We start from the raw sequence: 25,652 nt of genomic DNA, 5'->3' as shown, positions 1-25,652 counted from the left end.
CAGTGTCTGGGAGGCTGTGGTTGCTTCTGCACGCAATGTTGATGGTGAACAGATCAAAACACTGACAGAATCCATGGATGGCAGGCTTTTGAGTGTCCTTGCAAAGAAAGGTGGCTATATTGGTCACCGATTTGTTTTTGTTTTGTTTTTGAATGTCAGAAATGTATATTTGTGAATGTTGAGATGTTATATTGGTTTCACTGGTAAAAAATAAATAATTGAAATGGGTATATATTTGTTTTTTGTTAAGTTGCCTAATAATTATGCACAGTAATAGTCACCTGCACACACAGATATCCCCCTAAAATAGCTCAAACTAAAAACAAACTAAAAACTACTTCCAAAAATATTCAGCTTTGATATTAATGAGTTTTTTGGGTTCATTGAGAACATGGTTGTTGTTCAATAATAAAATTAATCCTCAAAAATACAACTTGCCTAATAATTCTGCACTCCCTGTATTGATGACGCTAGAATGTTATATGCAGCACACTGCCTTAACTATTGCTTGACAAAAGAAAACAAAAACCTGTGCGGTATCTCAGATATGTCTTGTAAACTTTTGCTCCTACTCTTACGATACGACTTGCAATGTGTTTTTATTTCCTTGTTAACATGCAACGCACTACAAAATAAAGAATAAAAAATAAAAAAAAATTAAAAACGTATTACCAAGTCCTTCAGTTAGCTTTATTTTCACACTAGTGTGCAAGTGACATTCCTTTAAAGATTTATTTTTGACAGCGATTAATATTATGCACATAATATTAGCAGGGTCCAAAATATGCATTCTCCACCAGTGTTAATTTTGTCCACTAACAATTTTAGTAAAATTGTAGTCGACTAATTATTTCGAGAGTTTAGTTGGATAAAATTAGACTAAAACACTTCAGATGACCAAAATACAACTAAAACGGCATTTTAGTAAAAAGACTGACTAAACTAAATTGAAATATGCCGCCAAAATCAACACTGCATAAAGGGCCTGTGGAAGGGGCAGAAGAGAGAGAACCAGAGCTCGGGAGAAAGACCTAGATGGGCTTGGCGGACACAGACAGGCTAGTGAAAGGGCAAAAGAGAAAGAGAGAGGCTTTAACTAAACGCAATAGATTTTAGTCAAGTCAACTAAAGTCTACTGGAGATTTAGTCGACTAAAACTAGGCTAAAACCCATCTAAATGCATTAAAATACGACTTTTTAGTCAAAAGACTGACTGAAACTAAATTGAAATTTGCTGTGTTCTCCACTAGCGAGAACAAATTCAGCCCTAGTGATTATAAACTCTGGTTAATGTACCATGGATCTCGCAGGCTTGTAGTGACAAGTAACTTGTATGCCTGACTAGTAATGTAAGATGTGACATTTTGAGCCCTAGTATTAGCAATTGATTTGGCAAAACAACTTCACTAGACTCTTCCCATGTCACAGGGAAACACGTTGCAATTAGTATTGATTAATATTATTAGTTTGTTGAACCATTGTGGATCCATAGAAATAGCATGGGGGCCCAGTGCTATGAACAATCCAATGGTTAAGAACCACTGGTGTATTAATTGTCACATTACTGTAATGAGTCAACCTGTTCTATGAGTGCAAGAAGCCATTTGCACTCCTCTTCCTACATTCATTTACATATTTATTGAACATCCTTACCTCATACAGCAGGCATCCCAAAGACCAAATATCGGATTTAAAATTATATCCGTTCTCATGTATCCTCTCCGGTGACATGTAGTAAGGGGTGCCAACTGAAAGGAAAATTGGGTTTAAAAAATTAAAGCGTGTTGAGAAGAGAACATACAGTAAATCACATCAACCAGTTCTGTATGGAAACATTAAAGGGACACTCCAGGCACCCAGATCACTTCTGCCCATTGGAGTGGTCTGGGTGCCAACTCCCACTACTCTTAACCCTGCAAGTGTAATTATTGCAGTTTTTTTATAAACTGCAATAATTACCTTGCAGGGTTAACTCCACCTCTAGTGGCTGTCTACTAGACAGCCACTAGAGGTCACTTCCTCCTTCATAGCACAGATTATCTTTGCTACAGCATCGCTGGACGTCCTCACGCTGTGCGAGGACCTCCAGCGTCGCTCATTTCCCCATAGGAAAGCATTGAAATTAATTTTCAATGCTTTCCTATGGGGAGACGTAAAGCGCATGCGCGGCATTGCCGTGCATGCACATTAGGTCTCCTCGGCCAGTGGGCGGTATCAGTCTCGCCAACCGGCCGACGCAATGAAGAGGAGGAGCGGTGTGGAGGAAGAGACAGCGGCGAGGGACATCGCCGCTGACTCAGGTAAGTGACTGAAGGGATTTTAACCCCTTCAGTAACCGGGGATTGGTGGGTGGGAGGGAGAGGAGACCTGCAGTGCCAGTAAAACGGATTGTAAATAAAATAATAAAATACAATAAATAAAAAATAACTTTTTGGAATGATTTAAAAACATTTAAAAAAAAAAAAAAAAAGAAGCTGCAAAATATATCAATATACTGATATAAAGCCAAATAAAGTAGAGACAGAGGGGGGACAACCAACCATATAAAGGTTTCTAAAACCTGCCATTAAAAAAAAAAGTGACTAGAGTTTCGTTACTAGAGGTGTTCAATATTGCACAGCCGCTTCAGACAAACCAGAACTCCCTCTTACTCCAGTGTACCTTTCATATATGCAACATCACTATATGAAGTAACATATATAATAAAGATATATTCATTATAAAAAGGTGTTTAAGCTAAGCAAAAAAAAGGAGTAAGAAGGAAAAACAAATCATTTAAAAAAAAAACAAAAAAAAAAAAAAACACCAAAGCAGAAAAGGAGTGTTTTTCAAAACAATAGAGAAATAAATGTAAGTGTCGATGATGGTAGAAAGGGATAAACAGCCATGTTACAAATTTGGATGTAGAATGTTACAATGACAGAGCACTCTCCACCCGAGGAGAATTCAATGCCCATATTCTTGTAAACCGCATTTTTCTCCACTGGAGTCAGATTGACACAAGATCAATTAATACCAGGTTGTCCTTTTGTTTCTGGCTCAATAGCAAGAACAAATTGATTTATGAAAACTGGTCTTTCTGGACTTAAAACTCTTCTTGCATATTATTTCCACCAGCTTGGTGGAACATCACTCACCTTAAATTACATTTGGCCACTAGTCATTTATAAATGTGTGGACGACAAGTTCACATAAGGCACGTTTCTTAATTGAATTTAATAGTGGTGCTTGCAAATTTGTCATTGAATTAACAGATTAACAGACATAATTGCCTGACTTTTGCTCCTGTATTTGTGCAAGGAGATGTTCATACATCCCATGCCACAATGCATCTCAATGCACTGCCGTAGCTGGAGTTTATTACTGTGCATTCACACAATGTATATATAAAAACTTCATGGAATTTACAGTATCCAAACATTCAACTAGTACCTTTAGGTTAATATTGTGCCATTCTAAGTTTTCATTTGCTTGACCCTTATCCATACGTAACTGCAAAGGATCATGAATAAGTCACTATTTTAGTAAATTAGCAAATCCTCAAAAGTTCCACCAAATTAGCCACTAGCCATTTCGCAGTTGAATAATAATTGAAAAAAAATTCTGAAACAGACATTACACAACGGGGGATTGGGTGCTACCAAATTTCATTTGAAGTGTCACATTTTTGAACCAATTAAAATAGGCTATTTTATGAAGCCTTTGTAATTCTTTTTCAAATCACTGCTGGCAACATTTTCTTCCTCCGCTGCTAGTCCCATGAATTTCTCCCCTTTAAATTTTAACGATGTTGCCATAAAATAAATAATCAGTAGTTATGGTGGCAGCGGGCTCTTTTAATGTCAGTTGCAGGGTCAGAGGTCGTCATAACAGGAAACTCCTGAAAGCTACGTGAAATTAATAGTGTGTGCCCCGACACAGGTTAATAAGGCTTTCCGGAGGGGGCCGTGGGTTTCACAGCTGACACATGGTATCACACAGGGCAGTAAAACACCGGCTCAGGTCCCGTGCCTCTCAGGACGGCTTACCTAAAGAATGCGCAGCTGTGGTTTTGGAGCTGAAGAAGCGGCCCAAGCCTAAATCCCCCAGCTTCACCACGCCTGTGGCTGTTATAAACACATTGGCTGGCTTAATATCTGGAGGAGAAAGAGCAGGTCAGTCAGCCAGACAAAACAAACATAATCAGCAGGGGACACCCCTTATTGGCATTTTTTTTTTGGTGTATATATACACAAAATGTATTTATTGTGTGTGTTTGTTATTGCTAGAACACAATGCATATCATGATTGGCTTCAGTGGACATTCTTCCAAATTCCAGCAGTTTGTTTTTTCCTCCTTAGAAACATTTCCAGGGCACTTGCTGCTCTGCTTCCTCTTATGTAGGGATCAGGATCATAAACAGAACCAGTAACAGCATAGGAAACAAGCTCCACTGCAGATTTATGGGAACATTTTAGACCTAATCGAAATATGGCAGGCGTTTCCCCTTAAGGAGAGTTTATCAACATTTTGATTTGATATTAAATACAAGTTTAAAATGAAAAATAAGATTTATTTTATTTTACAGATTTTTGGGTGTTTCTTCATGCAAGGTATACGTATGAACACAATGAGCTGATAATGAGACCATACAACCTTGATTGCAAACACAGGAACTGGATTAATTATCCCTCAGATGAGAAAAAGAAAATTCAATATTACTTTTATTTAATAATACAGATCAGTCTCTAATATCTGATCCATTCCACCAGCAATAAGATTCACTTCTCCCATCCCATTCTTTCCTCTTTATTTACATTCTGTCTATTTATTACACCTTCAATGTTTTTATTTTACCACAACCTTTTGTCTTTGCTGTAAATTCAAAGAACAGAGCGCACAAAGCAATACGAAATATTTTAAAGTGGAGTTGGGATATCACTGGAAGTGACCATCCTCATCTCCGTATTTGCTTCACTCTATACCCTTCGGTATCAGCTATTGAAGCAAATACGGAGATTAGTAGTGCATTGGAGGCAAGTATAAAAGCACACTTAAACCCACAGAACGTTTGTGTTTGATGCTATGTTCATGCCTGATCATTAACAGAAAAATGCCATACAAGCACATATGCGATCGGACATTCCTTAAATAATGCCGTACGTACGAAATATGCCTGTGTGTAAGGAACTAGACAGGACAAATTAATTTATTTACTTTATAGAATATTGAGAAAATTATAATAGTAGTAGTACTACTATATGAAGGAGACTGTAGAATCTGTCACGGCTTTATCGCATTGAAGTGGTTATAGTGTCTTAAGTCCTTCCATTCAGAGCTAAACAGTTTAATGCTAAATAAGAGTGGCCAGCAGCTCATCTCCTCTGTGCTGCTTGAGAACAGGAATTATTAGCCTGAGCAACAATGGGTGGGTGTGATTGGCTGAGAGTGTCTGCCGACTGATTTCAGTTTATCAAAGCATGTACTTAAAGTATGACTTGGTATAGCTAGAAGGAAGTGTGCAATCTCTGTCTCAGACATACTTCCAGTACGGGCCAGGCTGTGGGTGGCCTAGAACACATATTTAGTGTTCAACTCCGCAAAAAAGGTTTAAACACTGAATGGAGGGACAGTGTGGTCAAAAAGTGAGGTGATACCAGTTTGGCTGTTACCTCTATGCATGACCCGGCGGGAATGCATATGTTCCAGCGCACTGCAGAGCTGCACAAAATACTTCCATACAGTCCTTTCTGGGATCAACCTCTTCTGTTTCTTGAAATGCTGAAATCCAATTAGAAACAGTGTTAATTACAGTGGTTTAAGTGACAGTGGCATGCTTCAATAAAGTAAACGGTAGTAAATTATCCACATATTCAGTACTGCACGTCTAAATAAATTAGTGCATGCATGCAGTTTCTGTACAAGTTCTCTCATAGCATGTGCATGCACAGAAACTTCGGAGGAAGCAAAGTTGCAGGGTAGTTGCGCAAGTAGTTATGGTGAATGAAGTGTTCCTTTAAAATCAGGGAGATAAAAACGAAATTCTTAGCAAGACGTACTTATTTTTTAATACATTGTGTCTAATAACCTTGGATTATGTTTAAATTGTGGGGCTTGCAGGTGAAACATACAAAGCCAAGAAATTCCACCAGGCAAGGGCAGCATAATAAAAGTTTGTAAGAATTAATGAGAAGCAATAACAAGAGCAGAGAAAGGTGCATGTTCCGGTGAGCAGAGAGGGCATTTGGCATTATATTCAGGGACAATAGCTATAGGGATACGGGAGGTTGTGATGTTGTCAAGGCTGTGCTACAATATTCAAGGCAGGACCAAGAGGTGCATGCATTATAGATGTATTTGTGCGTTAAGAAGGTGAAACCGAGAGGGTTCGGAGGAAACATCGACATTAATTTGAAAGTGACTGAATGTGAAGAATGAATGAGCAGATGACCCCTAGCCATCTGACTCCAAGTGTTGAAATTAATGTATAACAGGCATCCATTGCTGTGCGTAGATGCTAAAGGGAAACTTGAAGCATGTGAATATGAAGCAGGTGACATAATGCCAACGAATGGTACCATAAGAGTGCTGAAGATTAGCATGACATGGTATGATAATTCATGGAAATTTGCAAGGAATTTCAGTGTCCACATATTGACAAACAACTTGTAAGAGACGTTGTTTAGGCAGGCAGACATTCAGCATACTTTTACTTATTAATAATGGTGAGCATCAAGCTGATCTGCACTGGACTAGCAAGCCTTCCTGCATACCAAGATATTATAAACATCTAAACGCATACAATATTATATTAAACGCCTTACAGCAATAGAAAAAGTAATGAGAAACAAAAAGCTGAATCCTGCTTTCATAGCTGTACACAATCCAGTTATTGCTCCTGACAGCAGACTTAAGGGTTCTTCTCCATCAACACGTCCTTTCCTGACAAACCCATAAAATGCTTAGAGCGTTAAAAGAACACAATTACTATTAAGCAGATAATCTTATATCACTACAAATATCTGATTTTTTCTTCACTGGTGAGAATTCAGACATGGTAATCTCCAAACCAACTGCTGCCACTGTTATTTTACAATCGCCTCTTCACCTTCCACATCCAATCCATTAATAAATCCAGTTATATGCTAGTCTGGATTACTTCCTTCACGCAACTGAAACACTACGTCAATATGCATTATGTCGGACATTAATATTGCAGTACATTCATAAGTGTGATGGTACATTCCCAGTTGTGGAAGGGTGCTTAACTTCTTAATTTAACATATTTATTAGTAGCTTCAAAAGTCTAGTCACTAACTCCTCCAGAAGAAAATTCAAAAGCAATGAGACATGCTTCACCCAGTTGTCCTTTGAGATCTCAAGTTCCATATTTTCTCAGTTCACAAATCCTTACTCTTAGCTATGGCCTTGCCGGTCAATCTCCAACATGTTCTACCTTAAACCACGCTCAAACACCTACTAAGCCAACCTATTTAGAAAGGCTTAATATTTCAACACACACACAAAAAAAAAAAACTTCTGCTGTTTTCTAGCACTTGTCTTTAACGTGTTGGGCTCCACACGCCCAATTTTCTTCTATTGGCTGAACAGTCATTTTTTAATTTTCTTTACAAATCAGTAAACAGGGGTGGATGTCTAAATACTACTTGAACCATGAGGATTAGAATAATCTGCAAAGTATAAGGATGTAAGGAGAAGAAGAAGCAGAAGAAGATGATTCGGATCCCCCCCCCCCCCCCTCCCCCAATTAACATAACCGATTTATCAATTCATAGATAAATTTATGTATTTAACGTTTTTTTCTAAATGGGTAGAATATTTGACACCTCACTATATTTCACCTGTGAATAATTTTCTCTTCAACTTTAAAGAAGCGGTTATGGATCAGATCAGTGGAAGAGGTGGTGAATGCAGACTGAATGGTTATTTGCCAAATTCTTGGGATGGATATAGACTTTGCAGAAGATAAAACAAGACTCTAGCACAGATGCTCACATGCATTAGGATACAAATGCTTTCTAAATGACTGCAAGAGCAACTGTAATGTTGTTTAGATTCCTTTATCTTACAAGACAATCCCCCATTTTAAAAATATTGAATGATTCCAAAGATAATATAGAGCACAATTACAACTCAAACATTTATTTAAAATAATAATAAGGGGGGAAATTATAAAAAAAAATTATAAAAAAAAAAACAAAAATAAAAAACAGCATCTATATTGGCGTGCAAGCAAATACATTAAAAAATAAATGAGAAATTATAACCTATTAACTGAAAGTTAAGAGTTTCTTGCTGTTGCAACAGTTGAAAGTACGTCAGCAATGCCATACAATGCACACTGAGGTTTAAAGAGGCAGTAATAGTCTTAAACGAGTGGCCATTTTCTGTACATGAACATTTAAGAGGGAAAAGAAATTGCAACAGAAATGTGCATGCAAGTGATGGCCATCATCTATTTCTATAAGAAAGGCTGGTGATAGTTGGACAGAAAGCTAACAAACACAATCTGTTCTTTGCTACTACTTATTAGAGAACAGTAATTTTTCCCCTGACCACCAGAGCATGCCATAGAAAGGAAGCACAGGTTTATTATTCCTTAGATCAAGCATGTCAAACTAGTGGGCCGCATGCCGATTTTAGCCAATTCAATGCTTTCATTTCCCCCTATGGGAAAGCATTGGATTGGCTAAAAATAGGCCATATTGATGATGTCACAAAGGGGACAGAGCCAGCACCTGGAAAGAAGGTGAGTTTTAAACGGGGCTAAAGGGGGGGGGGGGGGGGGCAAGCCACCCTAAATCCCTAAATAGTGGGTTAAACACTAAAGGGTCAGGAATACATGTTTGTGTTCCTGATCCTATAGTGTTCCTTTAAGTCAAAACAATATGGAAAAATATTTTAAATATTAATGGTTTTGATTGATTAAACAGAGTGAACCATAAAATAAACCAATATTGTTGTATGTGCAAACTGAAAAATTCTGAAGGGTGATGATACAGCTCCTGGTGACTTAAAAACACTTTCTAAATTCCCAGTGGTTCTCTCCTTTGAAAAAGTTTACATTGAAAAATATTAAACTGCATCCTGTGTAAATGTTTCTACCCGTGATAGTCGAATTAAGCAGAAAGCCAGCGTGTAGTCTGTGCAGCCCTTCATCTTGGTCACACATCAACCTTGATTTTTCAAACCAAATTTACACATCACAGGATGTTTGATGTCAATAAGATGGAAATCAGCTTGTTAGTGCATGAGATCAGGTCATTACTGAATCAGTCGGCTACACCTATATGCACAAACACACACAGAAGTATAACGGTTTTGTAATTTTGGAAGATGCATACAATTTTTTTTTTTAGGTATGACTATTTTAAAAAGCAGGAAAAAAAAGTTTGATGGAGTTTTCAGGCGTGTTTTGGCGTGGATCAAATCCAATCTTTACAGGGTCAAAAATAAATTGTGGGTCAAAGTTGTAGAATTGGAGCAGCAATAACCAGAAAAACACTTGTTTTTTTCTATTGTGACTGTTCCACTTTAGAACCAAAATCCAAGGATGCACTATTTACTTCCACTTTAGAACAAAATCCAAGGATGCACTATTCACTTACCTATTACTTATCCAAAGCTGTCTTGATGGGTGAGCATGGTCATCTAAGATTTCACAGTTACGTTTTAATGCAGGAAGCAAATCTTAATCTTAAGGTACCCGGCCTTGTAAAAGTTTTTGTCCAAATGATGGAAAACAATTTGACAGCTACACTCTTCCCAATGACTTATCAAAGAAACGCTATAAAAGGGACACTCCATACTCCTAAAGCACTTAGTTTGCAAAAGTGCATATTATTTTTGTTTTAGATTATAAAAAGAAGATTTTAATAAAAATTGGCACTTTTATAAATGAACATTCTTTTTGCCCCTCACCCTTCCCCCACACTGTCAGCCTAGTAGTCCTGTTACTTCCTGGTTTGTTTAGCTCAGTGGAGCTGAACTAAAGAGGAAGCAACTGCCTAGAGCACCTGCCTTGCAAAGACTTCTCAATAACTACATTGGGGTGTCTGTGATTGGACAGCCACAGAAAGTCCAGGTGAGATTAGAAGGGAGTTTGCAAAGGCAGCAGACAAGAGAACTGCACAGTTTCCATAATTAAACACATGTCAGCTTTCATTTGGGGGATATCTACTAAACAGTGATTTTATTATTTTGTGTTTGGGCAGTGGAACGTCCCTTTAATTATTTGAGAAACAAGGGTTAGATGCATTAGCAATAAAATTAGATATTGCTTGCAAAGTAACTCCTAGACCTGCATTTTATTGTTTTACCATCATTTACATAAACCAACAATCCAGAAAGCTCTATGAAGGCAGTGAGAACATTTATTTCTAGTGTATATGGAACCCACAAAGTTTTTACCCAGAAAATTGTAGGTAGATGTACCAGAGATGGCATGCACGTAGAATTATTTACACAGTCACAGCAATAAAGGTTGCAATGTTTTGTTTTTGTTTGTTATGAAATTTAAAAGATGGACAGGCAAATTGAGGCATGTTTTGTCCCATACTATTTTATGATAGCTGACTGAATGTGGAGAAACATTAGGTTACATTTTTATTCTTAAAAAAAAAATGAATAACAAATAAAATTTAAAAAGTTATGTCTGGCAGTGACTGAAATTTGTTAAAATAACATAACAAAGTAGCACTAGATTACCCAGGAGCAAACAACGGATTAGAAAGCATTTGTTTGGTTGTTTATGCAATCTTTATTTAATGAACCCAGTTTAGCACAAAAAACAAAAAACTGTACTTGTAGTGAATTTTCAAAATGAAAGTGAGTAACAACCCTTTATATTTATCAGTATTACACAGATACAATAAATGCATTGTGCTGACAAATCACCCCCTAAAATACAACAAAAACACATATCAATTGAAAGGAACAGAGATTTTCTATATTATTCATCTTTGATTGAAAACTGGGTTTATCACTAGAGTGCTACCCGTGAGGAATTTGAAGTGAATTTCAATATTTAGGGCAATAAAGCTGAATTGAAAAATTCTCCAAGTCAGCTAGATTTTCAGTTTGGCTTTTTTTTGTATAAAATAAGAAATTCACATGGAATTCCTGACAATATGCACTTGAGTGGATAACCCAGCAGCCAGGTTTTTAGTCAGTAATGTGGTAACCAAGCCAAATGTCATTGTAACCGCTATATTGCCGCAGCTGACCACTCACATTAAGACAGGGTTCAATGCACAAGAACTGGGGATATTACAGCTTAATTACAAATGCGTGCAGTGAAGAAGGGATTAAAATAATAATCATAAAAAAACAGAACAACAAGAGTTAGTATGGTAATTAGTAACACAATAGAACACCCAATAATAGATCTTTGGTAATAGAATGCACACATCAAATAAAAAATTTAAAAAGCTGAAATCATGTTACAATAACGCTGTAGCAACATTGAATATCTACAGTAATTATCATTGGGATTTCCAAGAAATTAGCACTTACTGATCAGGAAGATGATAAACATTGAAAACATGAAAATTAAGAAAAGTAAATATTAGAAAGGTTTTACCTTTATCATATTAGAAAGGTCTCCAGCATCTGCTAACTCTAAGACTATATTCAACTCATTATCTTCAATGAAGGAGGCATAGTACTTTATGACATTTGGGTGATTAAGTTGCTGAAAAGAAAAGTGGGGAGGGGGAGAGAAAGTTTTCAAAAATCACATTTCTTCACACAGTATACTTGTAAAAATAGACAGATACAAAACAGCCATTGGATTATGTAGGGTTTCTCAATGTTCTTCCTCACAATGATTAATGGAAGTCAAGGGACTCTTCGATTTTTGTTATTGTAGCCTAAAACATCTTGTTTAGTGATGAACTTAATGTTACAGATCTGGGCTCTACTAAACCACTTTTTTTTTTTGTTTTACACCAAAAATAAAACTAAGTATCATAACTGCATATGTGGAAATTATAATTAGTTTCTCATATTATCCCCAAAAGTCTCTACCATTTTGTCCATGACAAATGTAATTAGCAAAATAGTAACGATGGTCCAGGCACGCAAATTCAATCCAGTGGGCAGAGTTATTGGAGCAAAATCAAAACAACGGCCCTGTTGTGGGCCAAAACATTGTTTCGATTTTGCTCCAATAATCTGCCCACTGGATTGAATTTGAGTGCCTGGACAATCCTTACTTTTTTGCACATCACATTGTGAGGATTGGCCAACCTCAGGCCTGGTTACACCCTGGGATCCAGGAGAGTGCGGTATCCATATTGGTAATTATACATGACAAATTTAATGACCATTCCAATAACAAATGCATTAACGACAGCACACGTATCTTAACTAAAACTAGCAATAAACAAGTAAGCAGATCATGGCTAGAATGATCTGAACTAGTAAAACTGGTTAACAAAAGTTGCACTGTAAGATAAATCATTCTGCGTAAAATATAAGAGCAAAGTCACTTTAATGCAGTTTTATCTAAAGATGTAAACATCTTTCTTCCCTTATTTAAAGATGCTAAGTTCACAGGAGATGTGAAAAGAAGTGGTTCAAAGCCTTGATGTGGCACATGGAAAAGGGGTCCCGCAAGACGAGAGATATAGCTAAAAATCATCAAAGCACACACAAAAAAAAAAAAATTCCCTCTACAAACAAATCTAAGGGGTGCTTCAAATAGTGTTTACCTTAAGGAGGTCAATTTCTTTGATACAGTCTGCTCGTGCCTTGGCATCCATCAAATCAAAAATCTGCAAAGGATGAAATAAAGTTGAACATAGGAGCTATTTAGATAGGCACAGTAAATGTGGAAGCACTCTGGCAGGGTGAATATAATGGCAGCTATTAGATTATGTAAGATGTTATGACAACTTGCAATCCATTTTACCAAAATCAGCACACACAAAAAAAAAAAAGTCTTGTCATTTAAATAAGGGAAGTAAGAAGGTTTCAAACATTTAGCCTTTGTTCCTATAAAATCACTTTCACATAAATCAGTCCTCCCCTACTACATACAATATATAATGTGGTACTCTAAGTACCATAAACACTCAAGGACATTGTAGAGGTTATAGAGCCACATCTGTTGACCTTGGCACCCAAAGACCTTCCCTTTACAGTCACAAAGAAATCTGTAGTGGCTATGGTGCTTAGAGTTTCTCCATAATCATCTCTTTGCTGGGACAAACCAATTACTGTATTTTAATATGATAAACTTGTGAGCTGTCCAGGCAAAGGAACTAGCACACCTTATGGATGGACTGACTGCGTCCCATGTGGGTAACATTATAAAATCTGTTTCAAGTCAAGCTGTCCATACACTGTGTAATCCAGCAACGACAGAGTTAAAAACAACAACAACAAAAAATATTTAAAAAACTTTTACTATGTACTTCATGTAATCGTCAGAGAAATTATGGTAAGCATTTTTTTTCCATTATAATTTAAGTATTGTAAAGTTTAACCCCTTAAGGACCAAAATTCTGGAATAAAAGGGAATCATGACATGTCACACATGTCATGTGTCCTTAAGGGGTTAAACATAATACTGACTGCCTATTGGAGACCATATGTCAAACTATCCTGAAATTCAGGATTGCTTCTAAAAGCCACTATATGGTGTCACTTGCAAAACGTTCATGTTCAACCAAACCTTGCTCCATATCTATCACCTCCTGTGGGCACTTAACTGCATATTTGTCAGAAATGGCCAAACATAACTAAAACGTGTATGAATGACAAATTTCGAGTTTTAGAACTAGATCTATTAACATTACTTTATTTTTTTTTTTTAAATAAACCATTTAAGAACGGTCTCAGAAATCCTCATGAAGATATATACAGTACCAGCGCTTAATTCAAAAGTAGTGTTCCAAAATTCAAACGTGCAAGTGTATGACACGTTATTAAAAATCTTATCTGCTATCTCACTTATATGTGCTACCTTCCATAACACACAAAACAAAAACAACAATGAAAAAAGTATAGTGAAGCACTTATTGAGTGAAAAAGTGAATAATGGTAAAATCACACTTAATATCTTATAAGTGCTGTATAATGGGCTTTTTTGGATACCCAAATAGCCTTCAACATAAAATAAGACCAAAACCTTTTTTACAAATATTTTTGTGTAAGAATGACAATGGAACACTCACATGTTTTAGAGCTGATGAAGCCTTAGGCGAAATGCGTTCTGGAACATTGATATCGATTTGGACATATTTTACTTTGCATTTACTTATACTATGTTTGTATATATTAAATTTGTTGCACTTTGTGCATAACTCTACAATTCGGTTCCTGCATCATTCCAAGGCCCATAGCCATACAAAAGGTGGAAAGTGAGCCTTATCTAGAGGCTCTTTACTTGCGAATACCCTGTTTTATATTGATTTTTACTATAATACGATAATACCAGAGCTTGGTGTGATAGCTCTAAAACATGTGAGTGTTCTATTGTCAATCTTACACAACAATATTTGTAAAAAAGCTTTTACACTATTGGGTATTTTATTTTAACGGATACTGGGGATCAAAAAAAAAAAAAAAAAGGTATTACGTGTAATTTTACTATTATTCACTCAAAAAGCACTTCACTATATATATATATATATATTTTTAAACCCTCATGTCTGGTGGCACCAAATTCGATCTATACATTGGAAACATTTTCACTGCGCTTTTCTAGACAAAGCTGTAAATTTTCTAATATTATTCAACGATCTGCTGGCAGCTGCCACTCAGCCTGGAGAGGCAGACTATGCAGGATTTCAGCAAACATATGCAGATGTTATGCAGATGAATAAGAGATATGGGATTTTGAGCCCAATAAATGCCAGTAAATGAGAAGTCTTGGTGGGATAAGAGAGCCAAGGAACTCATTTTCATATTCTGATTCTGCCTGGTCATTATGCAGATAAATCACGTGATCTTACTCAAGCATACATCCTAAATCCATTCTCTTTCATTACATTTAATTTTAATAATGCAGTTTGGCATTTCTTTGATATTTTTTTATTTTTTTAAATAATGGAATCACTATAGAATTGTGTTTATTTATAAGAAATGAAGAAGTGTGTGAATACCCAGACACAAAACTTTCAGTCAACCAGAGAGAAAAAAAAAACACAAAAAAAACAACATACTCAAATTAAAGCCATTGATTTGATCAGTGAGATTTTTAAAAGTAATAAAATGGGTGGCGCCAAAGCTCAAACCAAACAGTAAAGAATCAATTTAGCAGACCTAAGCTCTAATCAGGTCTTAAATGTGTTTCCGATGATTAGGATCTTCACGTGTTCTTCTTGAAGTACAGCAGGAGTAATAAATCGAAATGTGTGTGTGAGTCAGTATTCCAATAGGAATGAAGTTCCACCCATAAGCAAACGATGGAACTGTAGGATTACTGCGAGGTAGACTTGTTATTTCACTCATGATGTTTATGAGTCAGAGAGGACTTCAGTATACAGGTGTCATCACTATAGACTAACCTAACCAAAGGACAAACCATGTTTTTTTTTTTTTTTTTATTTCCCATCTGGCCTTTTTTCCCCATTTGAAAAACTAATAAATATTGTCAAAAAAGTATTTGAGGGATATGGCAAGGAAGAGGTTCGGGTATGAGGAGGAGGAGGTGGTGGTTAGGAAAAGGTTACTAGGAAGTAGTGACATGAATGAACACACTGATACCCCAAGAACACGTTTTTGCACAAATGCTTAGATTTCATGTTCTGAATCTATAGTAAATACTGTGAGCTTGTAGAGTTAAAATAACACTATAGGGTCAGGAATCCAAATGTGTTTTCTAGACCCTACAGCTTTAAAACCACTATTTTTTAGGTGTCCCACTGTCCCTTTACCCCCTTAAAAAAGTAGAAAACACTTATTCCAGCAGTGTGTGGGTCTGTCCCCACTCCGCCTCCTTGGTGGTCATCAGAATTGACAAACTAATCCAATCTAATACTTTCCTATGGCAAAGCATCGGGTTGGCTGATAGTCCGTGCTGATGTCAGCCAAGGAGGCTGTGGGGGAGGGAGGAGCATCCGAAAGCCGCAATGGCTCACCAGCCTCTCCTCATAGACATGCATTGAATCAATTAATCTCTATGAGGAATGCTCAACATCTTTATGCAGAGCTGCACTGACCCAGGAAGCATCTCTAGTGGCCGTGTGAGTGACTGTCACTGGAGGTATCCCTAGGCAGCAATGTAAACACTGCATTTTATGTTATTTATATAGCGCCAGCTAATTCCGTAGCGCTGTACAATGGGTGGACTAAGACACGTAAGTGTAACCAGACAAATGGACACACAGGAACAGAGGGATGGAGGGCCCTGCTCAATGAACTTACATGCTAGAGGGAGTGGGGTATAGTGACACAAAAGGTATAAGTAGAAGTAATGAAATAGGTTGCTAGAAAAGTATTCACTGAGAACAAAGTTTATTTTTGACAGTTACAGCAGAGGAGTTATTGGGGGGGGGTGAATGAAAACCTGCTAACAGTTTAAATGATATGCTTTCCTGAAGAAGTGTGTTTTCAAAGATTTTTTTGAAGGAGTGGAGACTGGGTGAAAGTCTAACAGAGAAGGAACGGGAGTTCCACAGAAAAGGTGCAGCCCTGGAGAAGTCTTGGAGGCGAGCATCAGATGTGTGAGTACAGACATGGGACATACTTGTGTATTAGGGAGGATAGGTAGGTTGGAGCAGCATTATGTAGGGACTTGTAAGCAAGCACCAGAATCTTAAATTGAGCCCTATATCTAACTTGAAGCCAATGTAGAGGCGGGAGGCGCAGCAGGACAGGAAACTGAGCCTCGCTGCCACATTCATTATATATTGCAGTGGTGCAATCTGGGAACACATAAGACCACTGACAAGGGTATTGCAGTAGTCATGGCGAGAAAGAACAGCATGGACCAGCACCTTAGCTGCGTCTGGTGTTAAATAGAGGCGAATGCGAGCCATGTTTTTGAGATGGAAGCAGCAGGATTTGGCAATCGACTGGACATGAGGGGTAAAGGAGAGGTCGGAGCAGCGAGGTAGAGGTAATGGTGGCGCCGTTGGCTTGGAGGGAGACAGACACGGGAGTAGCAACACTTGAGGGAGGAAAGACCAGAAGCTCTGTTTTGGACAAGTTGAGTTTAAGGAAGTGAGCAGCCATCCAGTTGGAAATCGCAGAGAGGCAGTTATAGACACGAGTCAAGATGGGCGGAGAGAGGACAGGTAGATTTGTGTGTCATCTGCTTATAAATGATAATGTGAGCCAAAGGAGCTGATGAGTTTACCAAGGGAGGCAGTGTAGACTGAGAACAATAGGGGACCAAGGACAGAACCTTGGGGAATGTCAACAGAGAGGGTTGGGGAGAAGAGGCAGAGCCAGAGGAAAAAAATCACTGAAAAAGCACTGGGAGAGGTAGGAGGAGCACCAGGAGAGAGCAGTATCTCAAAGACCTTGAAACATAGAAATTGTTGATGATCAACAGTGTTAAAGGCAGCAGAAAGATCAAGGAGAATTAGGAGTAATTGCCGCGAGATTTAGCAGCGATTAAATCGTTGGATACTTTGGTCACAGCTGTTTCAATAGAGTGACGAGCGCAGAATCCAGACTGAAGCGGGCCAAGCAGAGAGTTAAATTAGAGGCAGTCAGTCAGTCAGTCAGTCAGTCAGTCAATCTCGCATAAACAACTCTCTCAAGGATCTTGGAGGCAATTGGCAGTAGCGATATAGGGCGGTAGTTGGATGGGGAGCTGGAGTCGAGGTTGGGCTTTTCTATGAGAAGGCAGTGTTTACAGCAAAAGCCTGCAGGGACTGACTATAGACACCAGAACAACTACATTAAGCATTGTTCTGGTGGTTATAATGTCCCTTTAAGATTTTTTTTCTTTTTTTCTTTTTAGACCTGGCTAGTAGCTTAGGAATTTAGGGATTTTTAGATCAATATGTAGACCATGGCAATCTGTAAGAAATGCTAATTTATCACTACTGCCCAAGCCATCCTTTTAAGATATTGTGTGCAGTCAAACACATTAGTAAACGTACCTGTACTTTCTTCAAAGCTACAGGAACTCTATCTAGGAGACATGTGGCTCTGTACACTTCACTAAACTGGCCCCGTCCAATCTTCTTCTCGATCTGAAAATTGGCTAGTGTGTTATAGCCCATTTCGGGTCGCAACGGTTTCTAAAAGTAAAAAAATAAAAAATGTAATTCACTCAACAAACATGATTCTTGTAACAATGTTTAATTACAGAAAAATATTACCAACAAATTGTAACAAAAAAAAATGTAAAAAAAAAAAAATAGAAATGTACAGAAATATATGCCAGTTTGGACTGACAAACTGCATCTCATTTACCTTAGCATTGTAATAAGTCTTAATACAATATTAGGAATGATTATTATACATAATATTTTAAAGAGACTGAATGGGTAAAATGTAACAAAAATATATGTGACAGACTCGCCATACATTGTGCAAAGTGTCACTATGCCTGTGTTAATCATTGGGCGGCATCAGCATTATTCATGTTTCGAGAAAGTTTGTGTTTGTCTGGAGCCACATTGCTGCAAAACACAGATGCATAAGGGAAAAAAAAAATTGTAAAAAAAAAAATCTAAACCTCTATTTGTAGTTTGCTTAGCAGATTGTAAACGGTTAAACTTATTTATGCAATACCCACCTCCTGTTTCTGTTAACCTTAAATTGTCAAATTTTGTTTGTAAACACATTGTAAAGCACTGCTGGATACGTTTTTTTTTTCTTTACAAATAATGATAATTAATAATGAAAATGTGTCCTCCTAGTAAATGTTACCTAGTATAACAAGCCAGAATTTTAACAGGTCAGTTGAAAGCTGTTGTGTGTAGCTTATAAAAGCAGATATATCGAGGATGATTTTTTTAAAAAAAATTTTAACAGAATAAATGACATTAATGTCTATAATTCTGCATTTTGCTTTTATAAAAAAAAAAAAATGTTGTGATCTGTTAAGAGATGTAAAAAAGCATTCGGTTTAAGAAGGGTGCATGGTACACTAAAATATACATACAGAAAATTGAGTGCATCTTACAGCACTTTTTGAAAGTTTTGAAGTATTTGTGTGTTACAGACAAGAAGTCAGATTAATATGCACAAGCTTAGACATATGTGTTAAAAGCAAAGGAAAAAATGTGATTAGACAACACATAGCTTTCTTTCCCCCCCCACTTTGAGAGCACATTTGAACTTGACAAAGATTAGCGTGAGTCTCTAAGACACAGTGACAGCAGCATGCTGAGCCCAAAGTCTGGCTAATGTGTTTTGGCATGCGAGTTTGTAATCACACATTTACATATGCAATGACCTATATTTGCATGTCAGATCACACACTGTCTGACTTGTTTAGGGCCGGGCGCCTCCCTGCGAGAGGAGGCCAGAGTGGCTGTCCAAGGCCAGAGGGCCACGGGTTTTCTCTGTTAGATAGGGGCGAAACTGCCTACCCTGATTAAGTTGATGAGCCCTGAGCATTAGACACTTCATTAAAGGTAATCTGTTTAACAGTGGGCAGTGTATGCAAACTTCACAGGCCAATTCTGGCGTCTGTCTCCTCCCTTCCCCCACATTTCACCAACTCTTTCCTTAGAAAGGGCACAAAGGTTGCAGACTGACAGTTTGTCATATCTGTGCTGTCACACGATTTTTGGAAGAGAAAATTGTGCATTACTAAGCCTCTTTATTGTTTATCAGATTCTGGGGCGTGGGTTCCACAAAACATTTATATATTTAATAATCTCCACATTTAAGAAAACCTGTTGTATTTACTTAGGTGCCGTATTTCTGTGGTGCGCAAAGTTTAAATAGACAAAAACACACAACCACTTCCATAAACAAAAGGGGTTTTGCTGGAATATCATATTCTCACAACAATCTACAAACAAACATACCTGGCTCATTTTCAGTTTATGGACCAAAAAAGTTAGGAACTAAATACCTAGTCCTAGCCACATACCTACTTATCTCCTCCTGAATTGTTTTATTAGTATCCTGAACATTTTTAATTAATCTATATTAAATGTAGTCAAAGCAACTCAACAAAATCCAAAATCTTGAAGACTCAAGCAGGAAATACCTAACTATATACACAAAAAGGTAGAATATTGCTCTATTTGACACTATTTTGAAAAATGTAGGAATAGCCTTCTAAGGAGAATGACACTAAATACACCAATTCAATCTGAAGGGTCAAACTCAGCATCTTTTAGAATTCATGCCCATATGCATTTGACTAGAAGTCAAGATTTTGTCGTTGTAAAAATACTGACTGTTGAACCTTTTAGGTTTATCTTCTGACAACAAAAGTTGGTTAAACTGTATCTGAATAGCATAAGTGACACTATACATCATTGGTTCCAGGAATAATTAGAAAGTAATTTGTTACAATGTATAACTTAAGTAAAAGCTACAGATCACCCAGGGAAGAAAAACACATAGCAGTCTTCCAAGCATCTACTAGATCACTTTCAAATTCTCCAGACATTAGTAAAATCTACCATTCTGAAGAAAAATTTAAAATTTTAAAACCGCTAGAAAATAACAAGTATTACAATAAAATTCCAATAAACCTGCTCCAACCGAGCCCAAATTTTAGTTAAAAATACAGTAGATCTGGATTGTAAGACTGCTCATAGAAGCATCCCCCTGTTGAGTTAATGAGGACTCTAGGTTTTCAGCTGAACTCCTAGGAATTTGGCATGAAATTTGGTAGCTCGAAAATCATATCCAGTCCAGCTGTGTGTGATCTCATGAGGAATCCCATTGCTTTCCAATGCGGAGTCCAGGGGCTTTACAGCATAGATCACTTTAGTGAATGCTAGACTAAGTATTTGTGCACTCATCAGATAACCAAGTTGGAAATAAGATATTGAGAAGCAGACGTCTCATTTCCCCTAGGTGAGCATTATGTGGTGGTAGAAAAAGGCTTGACCTGGTAAAACCGGTACATTATTGACATTATTGTAGAAAAATGCAGAGCTAACACAGACACTAATCATCAAAACTTAAAACAGCACTGTCAGCCCCCCCCATGAGGGTGTTATCAAGATGAAAGGTGGAGGTGCTGTTGTGGAGTTCTCCAATTTGTGAGACAAAGGTTCTGTCCATGGAGGCTGCCGCGATGTTGCAAGATCCTCCATAGATTTCAACGTCGTAATCGTGCACATGCGAGAGGGTACAACACTGGTCCAGCATACAAGGAGAATGCAATAAGCTAAAAAGAAGCCATTAGATGAAGATGACAAAGGCATGTGAGACAGCTTCTCATAAGTAAAACATTCCTTCCCCTGCACTCACGGGCAACCGCACTACAAGATGAGCAGTCACCATCAGGGATCTTTGCAAAATATGCAAAGACCCCACAGAGTGAGACAATTTAATGTAGTGGTTTTGGTGAATAGGTTTTTTTCTTGGACGATATAAAACACTTCTGTATCTGAGAAACAGCAAAGTCTACATTTGACAAAAAACACCTCTAGTGGCCAAAAGCCTCCAGATGCAAAAATGCAATCAATGCTCATCTATGACAAAGCATTGGATTGGTGTAGCACAAGTGTCGCCACGTAAGCACTCAATGTCCCCAATACTTCTCTTTGAGAAGCACTGGACTGGAAACAGTTACTCCAAGCACCATGAACACATAGGTGATTCAGTGATCTTGACTTGAAACACAGAGAGATGATTAACAAAAAATCTGTCTCAGGATAGATTTGGAATGGAACTTTTGGATCACTTTTTCTTTATCTTAAATTAGATATTCCGAAATTATTAATCCAGAACAAATTTTATCTAGATAAAGAACAGTTTTCAAGTTATGCTGCCATTTTGGTAATTAAAGGAAACCTACAGACCCAAAGATATATTTTTTTTCGTACTGTAGGTCCCCTTGTATCACAGTGACCACTGTCAACCCTCCTTTGGTGGTAAGAATTAACAGTAAAGATTTCTCACTGCATATGTAGTACAGAGACGCCTCTGCTCAAGCCACTAGCTCCGTCTCCAAAACGTCAGCATGCCTACCGACATCTTCCACAATCTCATCCAATCCAATGTCTCTCATATGAACGCACCAGTGAATGAGACACACATGCAGGGCCAAATACCACACTCCTCAAATCAAATGCTGCTACGAGCTGCAGTTGATTGCAGGACAGAGGTTTGACTCCGTTCTGGAGTCAATGCCTAAAGAGGATTTCTTCCTGGTGTATTTAACATTTAATGTAAACGTTGCGGTTTCAACAAAACAGGAAAGTTTTACATTGAAGGGTAAAATAAGTTTTTTGTTGTTGTTGTGGTGACCCAATGGACTGGGTAATGTTTGAATCCAATGAACTGGGTATTCCTTAAATCTATGACTTTCTATGGACACTTTATTGGAGGTAAAGGACTCTCAATTACATCCCTTTGATGGGTCATCATTGTATTACGTTTGCCCAGTCTTCTATTTTGGTAGCCAAAACCTGTAAACAGATGCAAACTTTATTTGCAGGCTAGTATGATCTTTTTGGAGAAGCCTTTATAACAAAGAGCTAGATTTTCAGGCAGGGCTCAGTTTTAATTGTCTTGCCTTTGGCAGGTGGGAATTGAGCCCTGGCAAGGGAGTTCAGATTGTATGCTTTGACCCCATACCACATCCACTTCTATCCTAAAATGTTTTCACACATCCCACCAATATTGTAAAATATCTACAGGCAATACCAAAGATTTAAACAAGAGGGAAAACCAATTATGGCAATTAGCACAGTATTTACTTATTTCTGAGCATTCCAACTCAATCATTTTGGTCTGGATAGTTTGTATGGGGGGGGGGGGGGGAATAGGGTTGGAGGGGTCCAATAGGAATGGGAGAACGTGCAAGTGCAGATAGGCTTATGTGCATACGCGAGCCAGTGGAAATGTGTGTGGAACTACGAGAGGAAAAGTAAACCGTATGGTTGAGCTGTGGGGGTCCAAAGGGGTGTTTGGGCAGACCGAACGATACCTTGCCAGTCAATACCCACCCCCGTATAAGTCAGATTAGATTATAAAATGCTAGGATCGGTTTACTGCTAACCTGAATCAAAACAGCATGGAAAACTTGGAAGAAAAAAACCCCCAGGAATTCTTAGACTAACTAAAACAGCAGGGACTGCCTTATTAGTTATGTCAGCTTAGCATGTTGTTATTACTAGATTATGTTTCTATAACATACACACTGTTCTTGACATGCCACATATTGTGTGGGCATCCTCTCATGCTTATATGTTCTCTTGTTGTGAACATGTCATTCTATGCTTGAATACTTTTCAATGCAAAAACAAAAATGTAAAAAAACAAAACAAAAAAAAAAACACAACACAATCTGTGATGTTACTTGCCCACCTGACTGCCAACAAATCAGCTTGCTTCCATCTCAGGGTGATTGTCAGCAGCGACCCAGGGTCCCTCCTGTTTCCAGTGCGTGGTCTTCAATCTGCATCACACCACCCCTTACCACTACCACTCCTATCCCCTTGGTACCCCTCCCCATTCTATTTATTGCTTTATATTTATGCCTTTTTTCCCCTTTTCTATCGCTCCATTACTCCCTCCTATTCTCTCTTACCCGGTTCTCTACTTCTCTGCTTTATTGTTCTGTCTTTCCATAATTAACTAAACGCACTTTCCGTCTCTCGTTGCAATGTTCCCACTATTATGAGTAAAGGCCACTTCCCTTCACTTTTGCAGGTATCCTATGAACATAGCTTACCGGGAATTAGAAAGTAGTTCGGCGGGGCAGGGGGAGACCCCTTCTAGACATTATGGAACAGGTCGTCCAGTCGATCAGATGAAAGTTAAATAGACACTGGGGTAAGAGACGGCCGGGTCCTATCCTGGGGCTTTTATGAAACATGAGCACGGGGGATTCATGTACCTACAACCTGTTGAATATGAGAGATCTGATAGCTCCACAACCAGCCCGATTAGGCCATCCTTCAGTCATCTGAATTATGCATATCGAGACCACCATGTTGATATAAGCAAAATATTTAGAGCATTTTCATACTCTAGCATATAATAGTGGCAACACGGAGAACCACGGATGGTAGAGATGCTCCTGTGTTTCATGTCTCGGGGGTCGCCCTGTCTCACGAGGCGCAAAACTCAGTACAAATACAGCAGTTTGTCTGTGCTCTATATTATTGTGGGATACATTTCTGATTGCAGTTCTAGAAGTTGTTGGCCTATAACCATATGTTACACCTTCTATAATGAGACGTCTTTAATGTACCGGTTATACATTCTTTGCACTTCTATTCTGAAATATTTAAAAAAAGGGATTGGAAGCAAGCTGACTTTTTTCTTTTTGTCAGTTACTAAAAGCCGTATGCATTACACCTCAAATGCTCAGATCACCTTTGCAAAGAATAACTTAGTAAAGTTTAATTCATGAAACGGAGAACAAGTTCTTTATGCACTGTACAGAATGGTATTTCAACAAACATATTCAAATCAAAAGTCAGCTCCCAACAAGTTAAAGGGATCCTATACTTTCCTGGCACTATAAGGTTAATAGGTTCCCCCCTCCCTCGCGACTGAAGGGGTTGAAACCCCATTCAGCCACTTAACTGAATCCAGCGCCGATGTCCCTCGGCGCTGGGTCAGGCTCCGCCTGTCACGAACGCACCCTACTTTAAGAGCGTGCGTGATGTAGTTGGGGTGGTGAAAGGGTTCACTATTTGTCTGCACTAGACCGGAAATAATAATAAAAAATCCCCTTAACATCACCCACACTTAACCATAATAATATAAATATTACTATTTTAACGCTGCCACAACCAAGACAATTTATAAATGGGGTGCCTTGTTCCCCCAGGTAACTTAATAATAAAAACCCACCAAATAAAACTTAGCACAATATGTATGTTATTGAAAAACACTAATTAGTCTCTTCAGGTAACGCGATTCTTTACTAGACAAAGGCAGAACTTTATAAAAGAACATTTATTATGAGCAAAAAATTGTCTGAGTGCATACACAAATATAGATGAGAATCAAATTAGTTACACCAACAACAGATAAAAACAAAAGGGATAAAATAACAGAAGTCCTAATCACTTACCCCTTAGGTTTTCAAAGTAAAACTTCTGCCCAAGGTGTCTCTGGTAAGGTAGATGGTGACTCACTCAGAATTAGATTCTGGCCCCCAAGCAAGTACAATACACACTTCAGTATCATTAGATATATACCCTGTGGATTATCAAGCCTTGCCCAGAGGTGGATAAAAGGCATGCCTATAGTAACTATAAGTAACCACCCCCTTGTGTTCCAGACCAACATCAATACAAATGGAAACATGTGGTTCTATCTCCTCTTATGTACTTGCATCTATGAATTTGTTTTTCAATCCATAGATATGTCACACTCCTTACTTGTGACCCACTATAGCGGACATCACAACCCCTTCCCCTATGGTTTAGTTACGCAAATCATGTTTGGGCTTGATTAGAAGATTGTACTTGTCCCATTCTAAATATAATAAAAACGAGGCTTAATTATTAATCTGTAGGTAAGTAGTAATGTTTCTTTTGGATATGATACTGGAACAAAGGGCCAATGGTCATTAACATATCAAAGG

The 25,652-nt window shown here is 37.9% G+C and overlaps 1 protein-coding gene across 2 annotated transcripts in view; it reads right to left on the bottom strand.

Moving 5' to 3' along the window:
• Positions 1-25,652, bottom strand: part of NEK7 (NIMA related kinase 7) — a 71,409-nt gene that overhangs the window by 24,830 nt on the left and 20,927 nt on the right. For both annotated transcript variants that reach the window (XM_063426106.1, XM_063426105.1), the window contains 6 exons: positions 18,064-18,204; positions 12,715-12,777; positions 11,583-11,693; positions 5,653-5,761; positions 4,029-4,136; positions 1,654-1,748 (listed from right to left, as the gene is read on the bottom strand). In XM_063426106.1, coding sequence (XP_063282176.1) covers positions 1,654-1,748; positions 4,029-4,136; positions 5,653-5,761; positions 11,583-11,693; positions 12,715-12,777; positions 18,064-18,186 — 609 coding nt within the window. In that variant the 5' untranslated portion in view covers positions 18,187-18,204. The remainder of the gene's footprint in view (positions 1-1,653; positions 1,749-4,028; positions 4,137-5,652; positions 5,762-11,582; positions 11,694-12,714; positions 12,778-18,063; positions 18,205-25,652) is intronic.

This window comes from Pelobates fuscus, chromosome 7 (genome assembly GCF_036172605.1).
Source record: "Pelobates fuscus isolate aPelFus1 chromosome 7, aPelFus1.pri, whole genome shotgun sequence".
Lineage (NCBI taxonomy): Eukaryota > Metazoa > Chordata > Amphibia > Anura > Pelobatidae > Pelobates > Pelobates fuscus.
This window is presented reverse-complemented; position numbering and strand designations above follow the sequence as displayed.